The sequence below is a fragment of the Botryllus schlosseri genome, chromosome 6 (genome assembly GCF_051294905.1).
Source record: "Botryllus schlosseri isolate E-star chromosome 6, Bs_hap1, whole genome shotgun sequence".
NCBI classification, from domain to species: domain Eukaryota; kingdom Metazoa; phylum Chordata; class Ascidiacea; order Stolidobranchia; family Styelidae; genus Botryllus; species Botryllus schlosseri.
In genome coordinates this window covers 29,566,153-29,579,612 of record NC_137241.1, presented here as the reverse complement: position 1 = coordinate 29,579,612, position 13,460 = coordinate 29,566,153, and the positions used below count along the sequence as shown (strand labels likewise).

General features: G+C 38.9%; 3 protein-coding genes and 1 long non-coding RNA gene across 8 annotated transcripts in view; 3 read left to right on the top strand and 1 right to left on the bottom strand.

The window, feature by feature from the left end:
* The window catches only part of LOC145440646 (proline-, glutamic acid- and leucine-rich protein 1-like), a 225,957-nt gene that overhangs the window by 76,248 nt on the left and 136,249 nt on the right, over positions 1-13,460 (top strand). The gene's annotated exons all lie outside the window — the stretch shown is intronic.
* Positions 128-3,354, top strand: LOC145440711 (uncharacterized). Its single transcript, XR_013915596.1, has 4 exons — positions 128-250; positions 694-1,205; positions 1,271-1,372; positions 2,887-3,354. It is a non-coding gene; the product is annotated as an uncharacterized LOC145440711 (long non-coding RNA).
* Positions 4,820-10,204, bottom strand: LOC145440678 (transmembrane protein 43-like). The gene is made up of 8 exons (XM_080318404.1): positions 9,947-10,204; positions 9,442-9,570; positions 9,267-9,388; positions 8,779-8,871; positions 8,181-8,291; positions 7,971-8,124; positions 7,109-7,325; positions 4,820-5,696 (listed from the first exon to the last, which is right to left on the bottom strand). Exons 1-8 carry the CDS (start codon positions 10,082-10,084, stop codon positions 5,488-5,490), a joined length of 1,173 nt encoding a protein of 390 aa, XP_080174530.1. The 5' UTR covers positions 10,085-10,204; the 3' UTR covers positions 4,820-5,487.
* The window catches only part of LOC145440655 (uncharacterized), a 66,423-nt gene continuing 63,220 nt past the window's right edge, over positions 10,258-13,460 (top strand). The window contains exons 1-5 of one of the 5 annotated variants that reach the window (XR_013915590.1): positions 10,258-10,742; positions 10,920-11,533; positions 11,588-12,049; positions 12,113-12,731; positions 12,848-12,952. Coding sequence is in view for 2 of the 5 variants with exons in the window: in XM_080318360.1 (XP_080174486.1) it covers positions 10,575-10,742; positions 10,920-11,533; positions 11,588-12,049; positions 12,113-12,458 (1,590 nt within the window). In the remaining 3 variants the exon portion in view is untranslated. Of the gene's footprint in view, positions 10,743-10,919; positions 11,534-11,587; positions 12,050-12,112; positions 12,754-12,847; positions 12,953-13,460 lie in introns of those variants that run through there. The other 4 variants (XR_013915589.1, XM_080318361.1, XR_013915591.1 and 1 more) reach the window with 4 other exon arrangements.

Below are 13,460 nucleotides of genomic sequence, written 5' to 3'. Positions count from 1 at the left end.
CTGGTTTTCTGAGACGCCGAGTAGCTATACGGCGTTTGGCGTCTGTTATGTTCAGACGCCGAGTAGCTATACGGCGTTTGGTGTCTGTTCAGACGCCGAGTAGCTATATATCCGGCGTTCGGCATCTTGTATGTTGAGAATAGGGTTTGATTTGAAGGTTGAGGCTTGAACAGGAGTTTTCTGCTGCTAAATCTAAGCAAAGCATGTCATATCATTGGCCAGTGGGCAAGTGGTTTGATGGTTGTTTCGTGTGTACCTGTCAGAGATGAGCGGATTTGAAATTTCTATGTCCTAATCCAATCCAAATCCGAACCTTCAAATCCTAATCCTAATCCATAACTTTTTCATATTCAAGTCCATGTCCAATCCTAATCCGATTGCAACTGGAAATTCAGAAAAAATACTAATATATGCAATGGAGGGATTCGAAAATTTTCTTTCACAACCAACGATTCACTTGATTCAAGATAACTTAGTAACCATAAATACAATAATAACTGATCTGAATAAAGTTTGTCGCCATTGGCCATACGACATTTCAATCCCCCAGAAAATAGGTAAATCCAATCCAAATCCTAATCCGTTCCGAAAAAAATGTCTAATCCAAATCCAATCCAAATCCGACAAAATTTCACAAATCCTGTTTTTTCAAAACCTAATCCTAATCCATGCTCATCTCTGGTACCTGTACAGTGTACAGTGTACACTGACTGTACCGACACGCTACTAAGTGACGACATCGCGTGTGCTTCGGTGCTGGGTCGACACTGAAGATCTGGCTGCTTGAGAACATACACGTTTCGTATTAGACAGATCGTTAGTCACGTTACTACAGATACTGCATGATTTGTTGCTGGGAACTTATCCACCGCAAGAAGATTACAGTATGTGATGTGTAGTGTAACAAGATATTTTATTGTTTTCTAGTAGGCCTATAGTTATAGTTAGTGATTGATTCTAGACTAGACTGAAACAGCTGCAAAATCCTTTGTATCTCCACTTCACGTATGCTGTGGTAAATCAACAGTTCGCGTCACTGAGATCGTATTCAAGACACGCCTAAAATTTCGTTTCCATATTACTCCGCAAAATTCTACACAACACAAGTATACTCCAAATGATCTTCGGTTGTGAGAAGTTCAAGGTTAAAGACCAGGATTGATGTTCAAAAAGATAGATGAAATTGTGGAGTACTTGCTTTGAAGGTTTGTGATGCGTTCACGTATTGAGATTTGAGAAAATTGATTTGTAATCTACTTTCACGTGATAGGCCGCCGAACTCTACCCGATGCAAACCTGGATTTTGATCATTTTCGACGAGCTTGCGAGAGCTACCGCCAGCAGTTTGGTCAAATCTTGCTTGATGCGACGGGTATGTTAGTCAATGTTGGATTAAAACCATTTTAAATACGTAGTATGTTTTGCATGCAGATATTGCAGATGAATAAGAATTGGGAGATTATTGCATTGAATGCAGTGGTCCAAACCCAATAAAAAAACATGAAATAGGTAGGGGAGATGTGGTACCGATGAGACGGTAGGGCCGAAAATACTTGAAAAATTATCTGAGATAATCCTGTGATTACAGTACGCGAATTTGTCTACAAATGCATGCTGGCAGAATCTTTCACACTAACAAACCAGCCATTATTTTTAATGGGATGTGTAGGGCTTGTATCAGGGTATATAATGCCACATCTTTTTTAATTCAATACCATCCTCGAGTTGACTATTTTCAATTTAATTACAATATTTATAGGGTGGGGGGCCTATGGTACCATAACCAAATCAAGCAAAATGTTTGAATCAACTAATCACTTAACAACCGAAACACGCCTACACATATAGAGGCTGCAAATCATAGTTTCCTGTGGTGCTTTATCGCTATAACGAGGTAATTGAAAGTCAAAATGTCGATTTACGGGTAATTTGTATGTGCCAATAATTTTGTTGTTTTAGGTGTAAATCGAAACGTGATTTTACTCAAACATTTGAGTTGATATAATCAAATAATCTATTTTATTCTTGAAGGTGGTCCCAGGTCCCATGGTTGTGTCACTCGTGTGTCTTTGGACCTACCGAGTGGGGACCAATGATGCGTTTCAGCAACAAATTTTGAACGTTCATGAATATTTTTTGAAAAAGCGGATATTCATGTAAATGTCCAAGATACGTAGAGCTTGGATCAAAGTGTTGAGCCAGCAAAAGATATATTCTCGGCTGAAGATTTGAGGGCCAGAGATCATTTTGCAATTTTTGATCCATCGCAGGGTTGTAACTTGTAACCAAGTCACAAGGCTGCGAGTCACAAGTCAATCTCATATCTATAGTTTTGACTCGAGTCAAGTCGAGTCATTTTCAATTTACCACAGAGTCAAGTCCAAGTCCAAGTCATCGAGCAGAGGTTCGAGTCCAAGTCATTGTGTTGACTGCTCACTTTCCAGTTAAGGTCATGTTAAACCCACTTTTATAACTCTATTTGGTGATATCGAATGGTTCGCATTTATATTATACTAATTTTCCTCACATTTAGCCGTTTCTGGTCGCATTTTCAAGTACCAGTACTAAAAGACAAAATCCCAATAAGGTGGTTACTTTACTATTCTTCGAAATTACAATGAAATGTCGGTCTTTGCCGTCTGAGTCTCGAGTCATATGACTTGGTTCGAGTCATGAGCAATGACTCGAGTCCAAGTCGACTCAATACACAGATTGACTCGCGTCGAGTCATTTCCGTATTTTGAGAAAATGACTCGAGTCAAGTCGAGTCATCAAAAAATCGTGACTCGAGTCGAGTCATTACAACCTGATCCATCGGTACCACATCTTTCCTATGCAATTACGAGATTACATTTGTCAGGTATATTGATTCTAACTTGTTTCCAGGATGCGTGTGACGGCTGTGGTCGATGGACGCACGAGCACTGTTGCCCGGGACAGCAGATACCTGATTTTTATTGCATGCTATGTACCCAGATGTAAATTCTGATGTTTATATATTTATTGGGGACATTTTACTGTGGTTTCGTTGCGTATTTACTAATGACTTTTACTGTGGTTTCGTTGCTTGTTTCATAATGATTTTTACTGTGGTTTCATTGCTTATATCTCGGTCACTTTTACTGTGGTTCCACTGTTGATTTCTCAATGATGTTTGCTGTGGTTCCATTGCTTATTTCTCTGTGACTTCTACTGTGATTCCAGTGCTTATTTCTTTGTGACTTTTTCTGTGGTTTCGTTGCTTGTTTCTAAATGACTTTTACTGTGGTTTTGTTGCTTGTTTCTTGATAATTTTTGCTGTGGTATTCGTTGTATATTTCTTATTGTGTTTTCATTACATACTGTATCTACAGACTTGGGTCTGAAATTCATTGCGGGTGTACAAATAAAGGGTTGGGTTCAAGTCACTACCTTCGAGTCACGAGTCATTGCACATTTTGACTCACTCGAGTCAAGTCAAGTCATGACTCGAGTCATCCCAACACTGATATGGGGTGGTGACAGGGTTGTAACCAAGTCAATTTGACTCGAGTGATTTTCAATTCACCACCGAGTCAATTCCGAGAGCACTCGGCTGAGTCCAAGTCATGGTGTTTAATGTTCCCCCATCCAGTTCAGCTTTATGTCACTTCTGTGGAACTGTCAGGGTGATATCGAAGGCCTCAGATAATTCATATGTTCATTTTTTCCCACTCTGAACAGATTATTGTAACAGATAAAAGGCAGGTTTAGGGCCTATTTTTCATTTATCAGTCCTGATATACTATTCTTGAATGAGCCATGGAATGAGTAAATCTATTTTTAAGAAAATAACTCGGGTCAGCAAAAAAATTGTGAGTCGAGTTAGTAGTATAACGACAGGAGGTGATCAAGTAGGTCTTTTTTGAATCTGAACATACAATCATTTGGGATTCTGCCAACGCTTATTATGAAAAAAATTTAACAATATGCAATCTTCGGTATCATATAGTTGCGAGAACTCAAGAGTCGCGCCACGAAAGGATTTAACCTCTGCTCAGTTTACCGAGACACCAAACGCCGTATAGCTACTCGGCGTCTCAACATACCAAACGCCGAACGCCGTATAGCTACTCGGCGTCTGAACATAGCAGACGCCAAACGCCGTATAGCTACTCGGCGTCTCAACATAACAGACGCCAAACGCCGTATAGATACTCGGCGTCTCACCATATCAGACGCCAAACGCCGTATAGCTACTTGGCGTCTCGGAAAACCAGACGCGAAACGCCGTATAGACATTCGGCCGCCGCTCGGCGTTTGGCGTCTGGCGTTTGGCCTCTGAGCGGGTTTAACCCCTACTCTACCTCAGATAGGCAGAATGTACAGATTTCGCTAGAATACAGTAAATTAAAAACTGGTCAGCAGGGCTGGGTGCAATGATTTGAGTACCTGAATAATCTCAATTGAGTATTAATTCCGATGATTCTTTCTAGTACTGAAATGATACACTCCTTGCCTCTGACGGATATGGTCGTAACGCAGTACTAAAATCACATGTTAGCGGAAATGACATATATGTAAAGCCGTGATCAACCCATAGCATTGTCACGAAGTGCAATGGAACAGATATTGTTGAAAATATATCAAATCATCTTTTATGTGGGCTGTGACGTAGAAATGGCATTAAATTCTTTTGTTGCCGCATGAAAGGTACACACTTGAAATCTCCACATTTTCCATTATTGTTGTGACATATAATGAGTAATACTCCATACTCGACTTTCAGCCTAACTAACATCCGAATCACTCGGGTACTTCTTTTTGCTCAGCGCTACTGCTCAGTTCCTAGTAGTAAGCGTTCGGAAACAAAAATTATATTTCTCTTCAAAATATGTGCAAGGCAACGACGTAGATTTTCAATGCAGTGTGCCGGGCATTCGACTCAACTGTGCGAGACGCTTCAGTCGCCGCTCTGATTAAAAATCCACAGTAATTCAAAGCGGTGCTCGTTCTGGTCAATCCAAAGTTGTCGCAAGGTTCCGAGTCACAAGTCAATTTAGCTATCATAGTTTTGACTCAAGTCATTTTCAATTCACCACCGAGTCAAGTCCAAGTCAGGGAGTCATAATGTTCAACTGTTTCAGTATCGAGTTTAGGCTCAACTCACTCAACTGTGAACTCTTGGGTAATATCAAAGGCCTCGGATTCATAATATACTCATTTTTCTCGCTCTAACCATCTTTATTCAAACACATAACAGTTTCTCCGCCTATTTTTCAAACATTGGTCCAGATATACGAGACTTGAAAAACTCATAAAGAATGTATCGAGTCAAATCACTAGGCGGAGTCATGGCTCGAGCATAAGTTGAGTCAATACACACAAATTGACTCAATTTGAGTCGAGTGATTTTCTATTTTCAAGAAAACGACTTGAGTCAAGTCGAGTCAACGAAAAATTGTGACTCGAGTCAATAGCCTACAACCCGGGATCAATCGAGCGCTTCCAAGTTTTCATGTTACGAAGTCATCTCGATTTGTAGGCAGAAGCCGCAGCTTTTGATTTAGATATGATCCACGGTATCATAGAAACAGCAGCTATACCGAACGAAAAGACGGGCCTTGCACGCAGCCAGCCCGCTGCGATTGTTATCATGGAGAGAGATAGGGAGAGTGTGATATTGAACATGGTGACGCTCGCAGATATGATGCTTCCGATCACAGGAATCCATCCAACTGAAAAAATCACATAAATCTTAGTAATTTCCAAAATATGTAATATAATAAGTGAAATGGTGGCCAGGGATATGACAATTAGGATTCGATGTCCAAGTTTTCGTGAATTCAGTAATTCCAATCTCATAATGAAAAAAATGTGTAGTTATTGTAATTGTAATTCTACTCTAATTTGGAAAAACTTTGTTTCTGTAATTCTAGTTTTATTCTAATTTGGTATCATTCTAATTCTAATCCAATTTGGTAAAGCTGAAAATTTTCTAGTTGGCCAAGTCTGCTTCAAGTAGGTTTTGCCCGCAGTGGCTATGATTTAGTCTACTTCTACTTTTATTCAACAGTTTACAGTTTTTTTAGGCAAAACCAGGCTTAGAATTCTTTCTTTTTCACTTAAAACTTCAAAATCGCTAGATCTGTTCAAGTAAAAATTCATGAAGTTGCTTCTACCTCTGCTTGAGTACCAATGGCTACTTTGACAGTCTCTTCAGATTATATATAGGCCTATATATATATTATATGCGTTCAAAAAAAATTTCTTCAGATTTCACTGGCTACTTGATAAAATTGTTAGATAGGTGAATACAACGCTGCACACCAACTTTGGCTCAATTCCAACCAGTAGAAGGGATTTTTTTGGCAGTAGAAAGTTTTGAATTTAACATTGAAAAACAAAAAAATCTATTTTCAAAATTTTTCTGTCAACCCCATAAAATTGTTAGGCTATCAGTAGAGATGATGCACACCAAATTTGGCTCAATTCCAACCACTAGAAGCGAAGTTATTGCAGTAGAAAAATTTCTAATTCCATGATTTTATAATAAATAATTGAAGAGTTAGCCATCGTAAATACTATTTTATTCTAATCCAAATTTTTCTACTGCAATAACTTCGCTTCTAGTGGTTGGAATTGAGCCAAATTTGGTGAGCATCATCTCTACTGACAGCCTAACAATTTTATGGGGTTGACAGAAAATTTTGAAAATTCTATCGCAAGAAAATCGCTTCTACTGGTTGGAATTGGGTTGGTGTGCAGCACTGTTTTCACCAACCTTGATTTGATTTGGCGTATTTTTTGCTGCCAATCACACTATACCTAACAAGTAATTATACAAAGTTTAGAAATAAAGAGACAAACAATAACATATTTGCAGTTCTAGAGCTGTTATTAGCAGATCCAAACGACTAGATAATTCTAGTTTTCTAATTAGAATAATTATAGCAAGATCAATCAAAATCAAATTTGGAACAATCTATGTAGCTATCGTTCTAATCTAATTGAGAAAAGCTTAAAATTTTCTAGTTATGCGTTCTAGTTTAAGTTCTCAAATCTTGAGATACACGAAATGCCGCTGATACCTTGCTGACATGACTTTCACACCATTTTGGGCTGTTTCTGTATCGAAACAGTTACTCACCGAGTGTTTTCACAACCCTTGTCATGACGCTTAACCCCAGGTACATAAGTATCCAACCCCCGAGTCGAAGCCCCCACGTCAGGGCTCTGTTTGACGATATCTCTGACTTGATGACTTGTCCGGGAGACTTCAATCCTCGGTGGACAAGTTCTAGCATCGTGCTCCGAATCGGATAAGGAATGAGATTACCATCTTCATTTTTCGCTATCACGGTCACCTGAAACGAGACATTGGTTTCACAGTCCTGTTCAAAAATAACTTTATTTTCAAATTTTACTGGCTACTTGATAAAATTGCTAGGTTGCCTAAAAAACGCTACACACCAATTTTGGTACAATTCCAACCAGTAGAAGCGAAGTTCTTGGAGTACAAAATAGTATTTACGGAGGCGAGTTCTTTCATTATATATTATATAGATCCACCCACCGTGAATACTATGATTTGAAATCTTAAATTTCGAATATCAAAAACTTTGCTTCTACGGGTTTGAATTGAGCCAAATTTGTTGTGCAACGTTTTTTTCAGACAACCTAAAAATTTCATATATTTGAAAATTTTTTATATTATTTTTATAAAGCAAATCCAAAAATTTTTCTTACACAGCAATGCTTCTATAGGTTGGAATTGGAGCAAAAATTGGTGTGCAGCGTTTTTTTTTTAGGCAATTCAACAATTCAGTCAGTGAATCCACGGAATCCGGAAATTTTTTTTTTTTTGAAAAACCCTTTGTTAAAGTGAGACAAAACCACCGGAATAGTCATTCAATCATTGTTGCATAGACCTAATAGTATTCAGTTTTATGCTAACAAAATCCAACATAAAAATATCAATGACCCAGAAAAGCACAAAGAATGTCTATTACCTCATCGATGGCTCCAAATTTTGTTTCTCCCGCTATTCCAGAGCATTGAAAATAAACTCTGACATCTCCGATGTCAGGACTGTATGGGTCGCGCGCGTGGTGATAGTATTTCTCATGTAGTTCGACGTCTAACGTTTCAGGAGGCTCCGGCAATCTATATAACACGACTTTAATTTTTTGATGAAAGATCTCCAGAACTTATACACACACCTTTCCAAATCAGTCTTCCAGTTAATTTTCGCTTTTGCAGATTTGGATAATTTGTATCCCCCAACTTTGACATCGTTCGCAGTGACTTGATATGGTTGCACTGGCATTTCACTGCATTTGTAAAAGCAGCATTATAATGATCACTCGTGGTAATGCTATTGCTATGATTCGATTCCAAAATATGTCCCACTGTCATTTTTCATATATTCAAAGTGATCATATTTAGGGTACACTGATAAACAAGGTCACACGATGAACATTTTAGGAAATCTTGGATTTTGATGCTTAGTAGAGAGGGTCAACAACGAATAGGTCCCATTGTCATTTTTCACAAACTTGAAATGATCATACTATTTAGGGTAGCCTATACTCATAATCAAGGACACACAATGATTAATTTGACGCATCGCAAAGAAGGCTTCGATCAAAAAATATATCTCATTGTTATTTTGCACAGATTTAAAACGATGATATTGGGTCAAATGTCACACAATGAAAAAATTTGTAATTATGATGCAACTTTGCAAGAGAGGATTCGATCCAAAAATAATGATGATATTTCGGTTGCAAGCACAACAAATAAAAAATTTTAAAAAACCTTGGATTTTGATGTCCAAACTCTTCCGCGAAATCCCTGCTCCGATGAATAATATGAGACCACTCGGCATTATAAGTGTAGACGGTTTCTTTTCTGCAGACAAATTCCTGGTTATTTGGTGGTAGTCATGAGAGAGACAGAGAGGATTTATTCATCATAGCAAAAACTCGGACATGCAATTTAAGTTTACAGGACACAATAAAGATTGATTTGATAGATACATATGACTATGATTACAGTAATTATGAGATAAAGCCGCAGAGAAGTGTTCTAGTAATTGAGTATACTGCAGCTGTGAGTAGTAATTGGATATTAGTTGTGTAGGCCTACTTTGAAGAGTGAATAGCCAATCATGTACAAGTCACTTCTAGCTAGTATGGTATTTTTAAAAAATGACTCGGCTTAAGTTGGGTCACCAAAAAATCACAACTCGAGTCATTTCAAACCTGGGGGCAGTAAACTGATGTTAAAAGAATAAGTCTACGCACACAATTTCATTTCGTTCCTCATGCTCGTGAACTTCTGAATGTTCGACCCACTGGTACATCTCCACATGTCTTGAAAGTTGCACGCACGGCAGTGCTATAGGATACAAGGGATCTCCTAAAATCTACAACAGTACAATATGAGTTCACGAAAAAAAATTCTACTAAGGAATGTTACTTCTGCTTCCAGTTGTCCGGAAACATGGATTAATCTGCCATTAGCTGAAATACTGTCTCGCAGATTGCTGGTTGATACGACAAGCTGTTCCGCTTCTTCAAATACTGCTTCTGTTTCAACTGATCGTCTCTAAATGAAGGAATTTGATATAATAATTTTTCTTGAAAGACATGGACAATTAGAAAATTTACAGCTTTTCCAAATAAAATTGTAATTTCAACGTTTTTTTTTTTCAAATTAGAGTAGAAATAGAATTATAGCTACAGTTATTTCGAAATTGCATTAAAATTAGTATTATAGCTACGCAATTTTTCCAAATTAGATTATAATTAGGATCATAGGTCATAGCTACAGTTTTTTTTTCAATAGAATTACTGGCATTTCGTTCCATCAGTGCCATTACACAACTAGAATCATCTAGTTATCTGACCTGCGTCCTGCGGGAGATAGTATCATTTTGCAGCTATAGTCAGCATTAAGCAAGATCGGATTACTGTTGACTCACCTCATTCGAATATAAAACGTAAAATGATAACAGAAATAACGCTAATCCGCCTGCGGTTCCAGCGGTGTTACTGCCTAACTTCTCGAGGAAGCCGGGTTTTCGGCGAGACGATTTCCGAACCACTTTATCACCTGCCATTTCTGATGCAATGTGTAACAAAAAAAACTCGAATTCGTCGATCGTCGACTATGTGAGAACACTGGGTTGAGTACGCGGAACTCAATCGCGCCGTATGCAAACTTCCGGGTGGAGACGTCAAAGGTTAGACTTTGAGCTCGCCACTCGCCACCAGGCGCGAACACTATTACCATAGCAATTTACAGCGTAGCTGGCATGGAGAGTTCCATCTGAATGGTACCGATGTTGTGGTTTACAGCGACACCTGGTGCTAGGTCAACGCTTTCAGTATCGAATGCAAACATTGCATAGCAACTAGCAGGTTGTAGCTGTAAATTGTTATGATTTCAGTGTTGAGCTGTCGAAGGTGATTCTGTTGCTGGATTCCGAGTGTAAATTATTCAAACGAGTGAAACCGGCCTGTTTTTTTTACATTCTGTGTACTTATTTCCAGTTATGGTCGGAAGTTGGTACGGCAACGTACGGTAGTCTTAAGTAATAGTTCCCGACTATGAGCTCTACTTCTGAAGGTTATAAAAGCAGAGGTGGAAAGTACTGCTGCATTCCCGAATGCACGAGTACAAGTGCGAAAGGCGGTCCCAACATCTACAAAATACCTACCACTTCTGGAAAGCAGTTTGGAGTGAGCACAAAGCAATGGGCAGAGGAACTTCACCAGGTATGATATCGATCTATATAGTACGGTAAAGGGAAGTTATGAAGAGAGCATCCCCATAATCCATAAGGATGAATAAGATAGATTTAGACAGAAATTCGTTGATTTAGACAGAAATTCTAACAATGCAACAAAAAGCCAATACAAATCGTACAAAATCTCAAAATTTTGATTCTGCAGGTAATCTTCAGATATCGATATGATCCAAATTTCAACATCAAGGTGAAATCCGGGCAAGCATATATATGCTCAAGACACTTCAACGATTGCGATATTCAGCATTCAAGTAGTCGCTCTTTTCTTAAAATGGGAGTGCTTCCAATTTTAAATCTACCGAGGAAATCTCATCCCTGCAAAATTCCTGAGAAAAGACGACTCATTCAAAAAGTTTGTAACAAAGCAGCCAAGGAAAAAAAGACCTCTGTTCCAACAATCGAAAGCATTATTAATTCCTGGAGGACACTTCAACCAAATGGTTGGCGTTGCCATCAAGCTTCGGATAACTTGCTTCACCTAACCTTTTACAAAAATCCCTTCCTGCATTCGATCCCAGACGTTAGTCTCCTCATCACAGAGAAGGACGAATGCCTTCAATTATGTGTTGCATTTGCTGGGGAGTATGCAACGCAATTATCAGCCGCATTGGAATTTGGGACTAAAAGTTTGAAGGATATGCTGCAGTATCTTCAAATTATGAAAGTCTGTGAAGGTTATGAATCTGTTCCTAACTATGAAGGTTGGATTGAAAAGAAAGTTCCTCACATGCACGATGGTAGATTGGGTTATACCAGAAGGTAAGCAATGTTTCCCGCAACAGTTTAACTCAATCCACAACATTTGCTTTCTAGATTCTTCAGTGACGATTGCCAAGTTGCCTATGATAGGAAATCGCTGGTATGCCAAACATGTATGATGCACCATGTGGAGTGCATTAACAGTTTGCAGCGCAGATTGGAACGCAAAGAACGAACTGAAGATCTTCCATTAGCAAAGACAGCACCCTTATCAAAGTGCACTAAAGAGAGGCTGAAATCTACTGTTAGTTTACATCGCATGAGGTACTATTCAGTATTCATCCCACAATTATTAGCAGCGAATGCGATGTTTGAAACAATCCTATGTAATTTTAGAATCTCGCAGTTAGAAAACGAGTCGAAGAATCATGGTGTTACAGTATCACAGGCATTTGAGAATTTAATAGCCAAAGTATCAGATGAGGATAATTTACTTCGTGACTGGTGGACAGGTCAAAAACGGTTACATGAGACGAAGAGCATCCATGGGAGACGTTATGCACCGTCTGTAATAAGGTAGGAACATCAGCCAGTATTTTGTGTCAGGGGAGTGAACTATATTTCTAAAATTTGCTGCAGATATTGCTTGAAACTTTATGCGAAGTCGCCATCTGCATACCGCCTAACTCAAAAGATCATGATCTTACCCAGTGCTCGTACGCTTCGCAACGAAAGGGTAAAAGCATGTAACAGGTGCAGCATTGGAGTACAGTCGGGTGTCACCAAAAGGATTCATAACGCAGTCAAAGCTTCAGAAAATTATCACGATCAGTTTGCTGTGGTTTGCATTGATGAAATGACTATAAAAGGCAGGCTGCAGGTTGTGTATTCATGCAAGGAAAGGGATTCATTCAGATTTTACTTCTATAGAGGATCTTGTGTTCCAGTCAAGAAATGGAAAAGTTATTGGTTTTGTAGATTATGACAGCGATGATCTTAATTGCTTGTCTTCGTCATCAAGCAAGGTTGCGACTCACATGCTCGCTGTTTATATCCGAGGTAAAGTGCTGATCAAACTTATACAATTATTTTACAATATCATTTTTATATCACACAGGAGTTACAAATAAAAAACTGGACGGGGTAGTGGCATTCTACCCAACAAGCGGTGCTTCGTCAGAAGATCTGTTCATGGTCCTTTGCCATTTGCTAGTGGAAATTCCATATCAAACGGGTGTAACCATTGTTGGTGTAGTGTGTAAGATTTATAATCGGCTTCATGTCAAAGTTACTTTAACATGTACAGTACTAGTCATCTACAAACAACGTAAATGCTGCAATTCATAGCTACATTTCACAGATGCACTATTTCAGTTGATGGTCTTGCGGCAAATCGTGCAGTCTTAAAGTTGTTGTGCAACACAGAGGAAAATGGAGAAACTCAGTATAGGATGACGAACCCAGTGGAACCTACACGGTCGAAATACAAGCAATTTCTTCTAAATCAATACCAGCCAGTCTTCAGGATTACCGGACCACGACCTAACATCGACCTCGCCCTCCGCCACATGCCACCTCATTTTGTCGCTTGCGTCTTATATTCTCTGCATTACTTTTCATTCAGTGTGCAACTGTGCATGCCTCTTATTTACTTCGCCTAGGCTAAGGTGGGTGTCTGATCTTAATGACTACTCCAAGTTGTTTCGACACCTACCTATCTTTTCATTGTGTATCGCAGTCTTGTGATGTTTTGAAACGATGAAAATATTAATAAACCTGATTGATTGATTGGCCAGGCAGCATGTGCGTGCATCTATATTACCAATCAACTAAGTCCTACAAGATCTTGTCGACTAAACAATCGCCATTCACATACATTGCCCATGCCCACTGCCCTCGCACGAATCGATATGTCAGCACGACAATCAGAGCAACAAAATAGGTAGGCTACCATTGCGCTATCGTCGTCTAAAGGAAATATCTACTT

Coding starts and splice junctions, on each gene's coding strand:
- LOC145440678 (XM_080318404.1), bottom strand. CDS start 10,084: ATGGCAGGTGATAAAGTGGTTCGGAAATCGTCTCGCCGAAAACCCGGC. Junction 9,389..9,441: donor CCGGACAACTGGAAGCAGAA/GTAACATTCCTT, acceptor GTACTGTTGTAG/ATTTTAGGAGATCCCTTGTA. Junction 8,292..8,778: donor TTTGGACATCAAAATCCAAG/GTTTTTTAAAAT, acceptor TTACAAATGCAG/TGAAATGCCAGTGCAACCAT.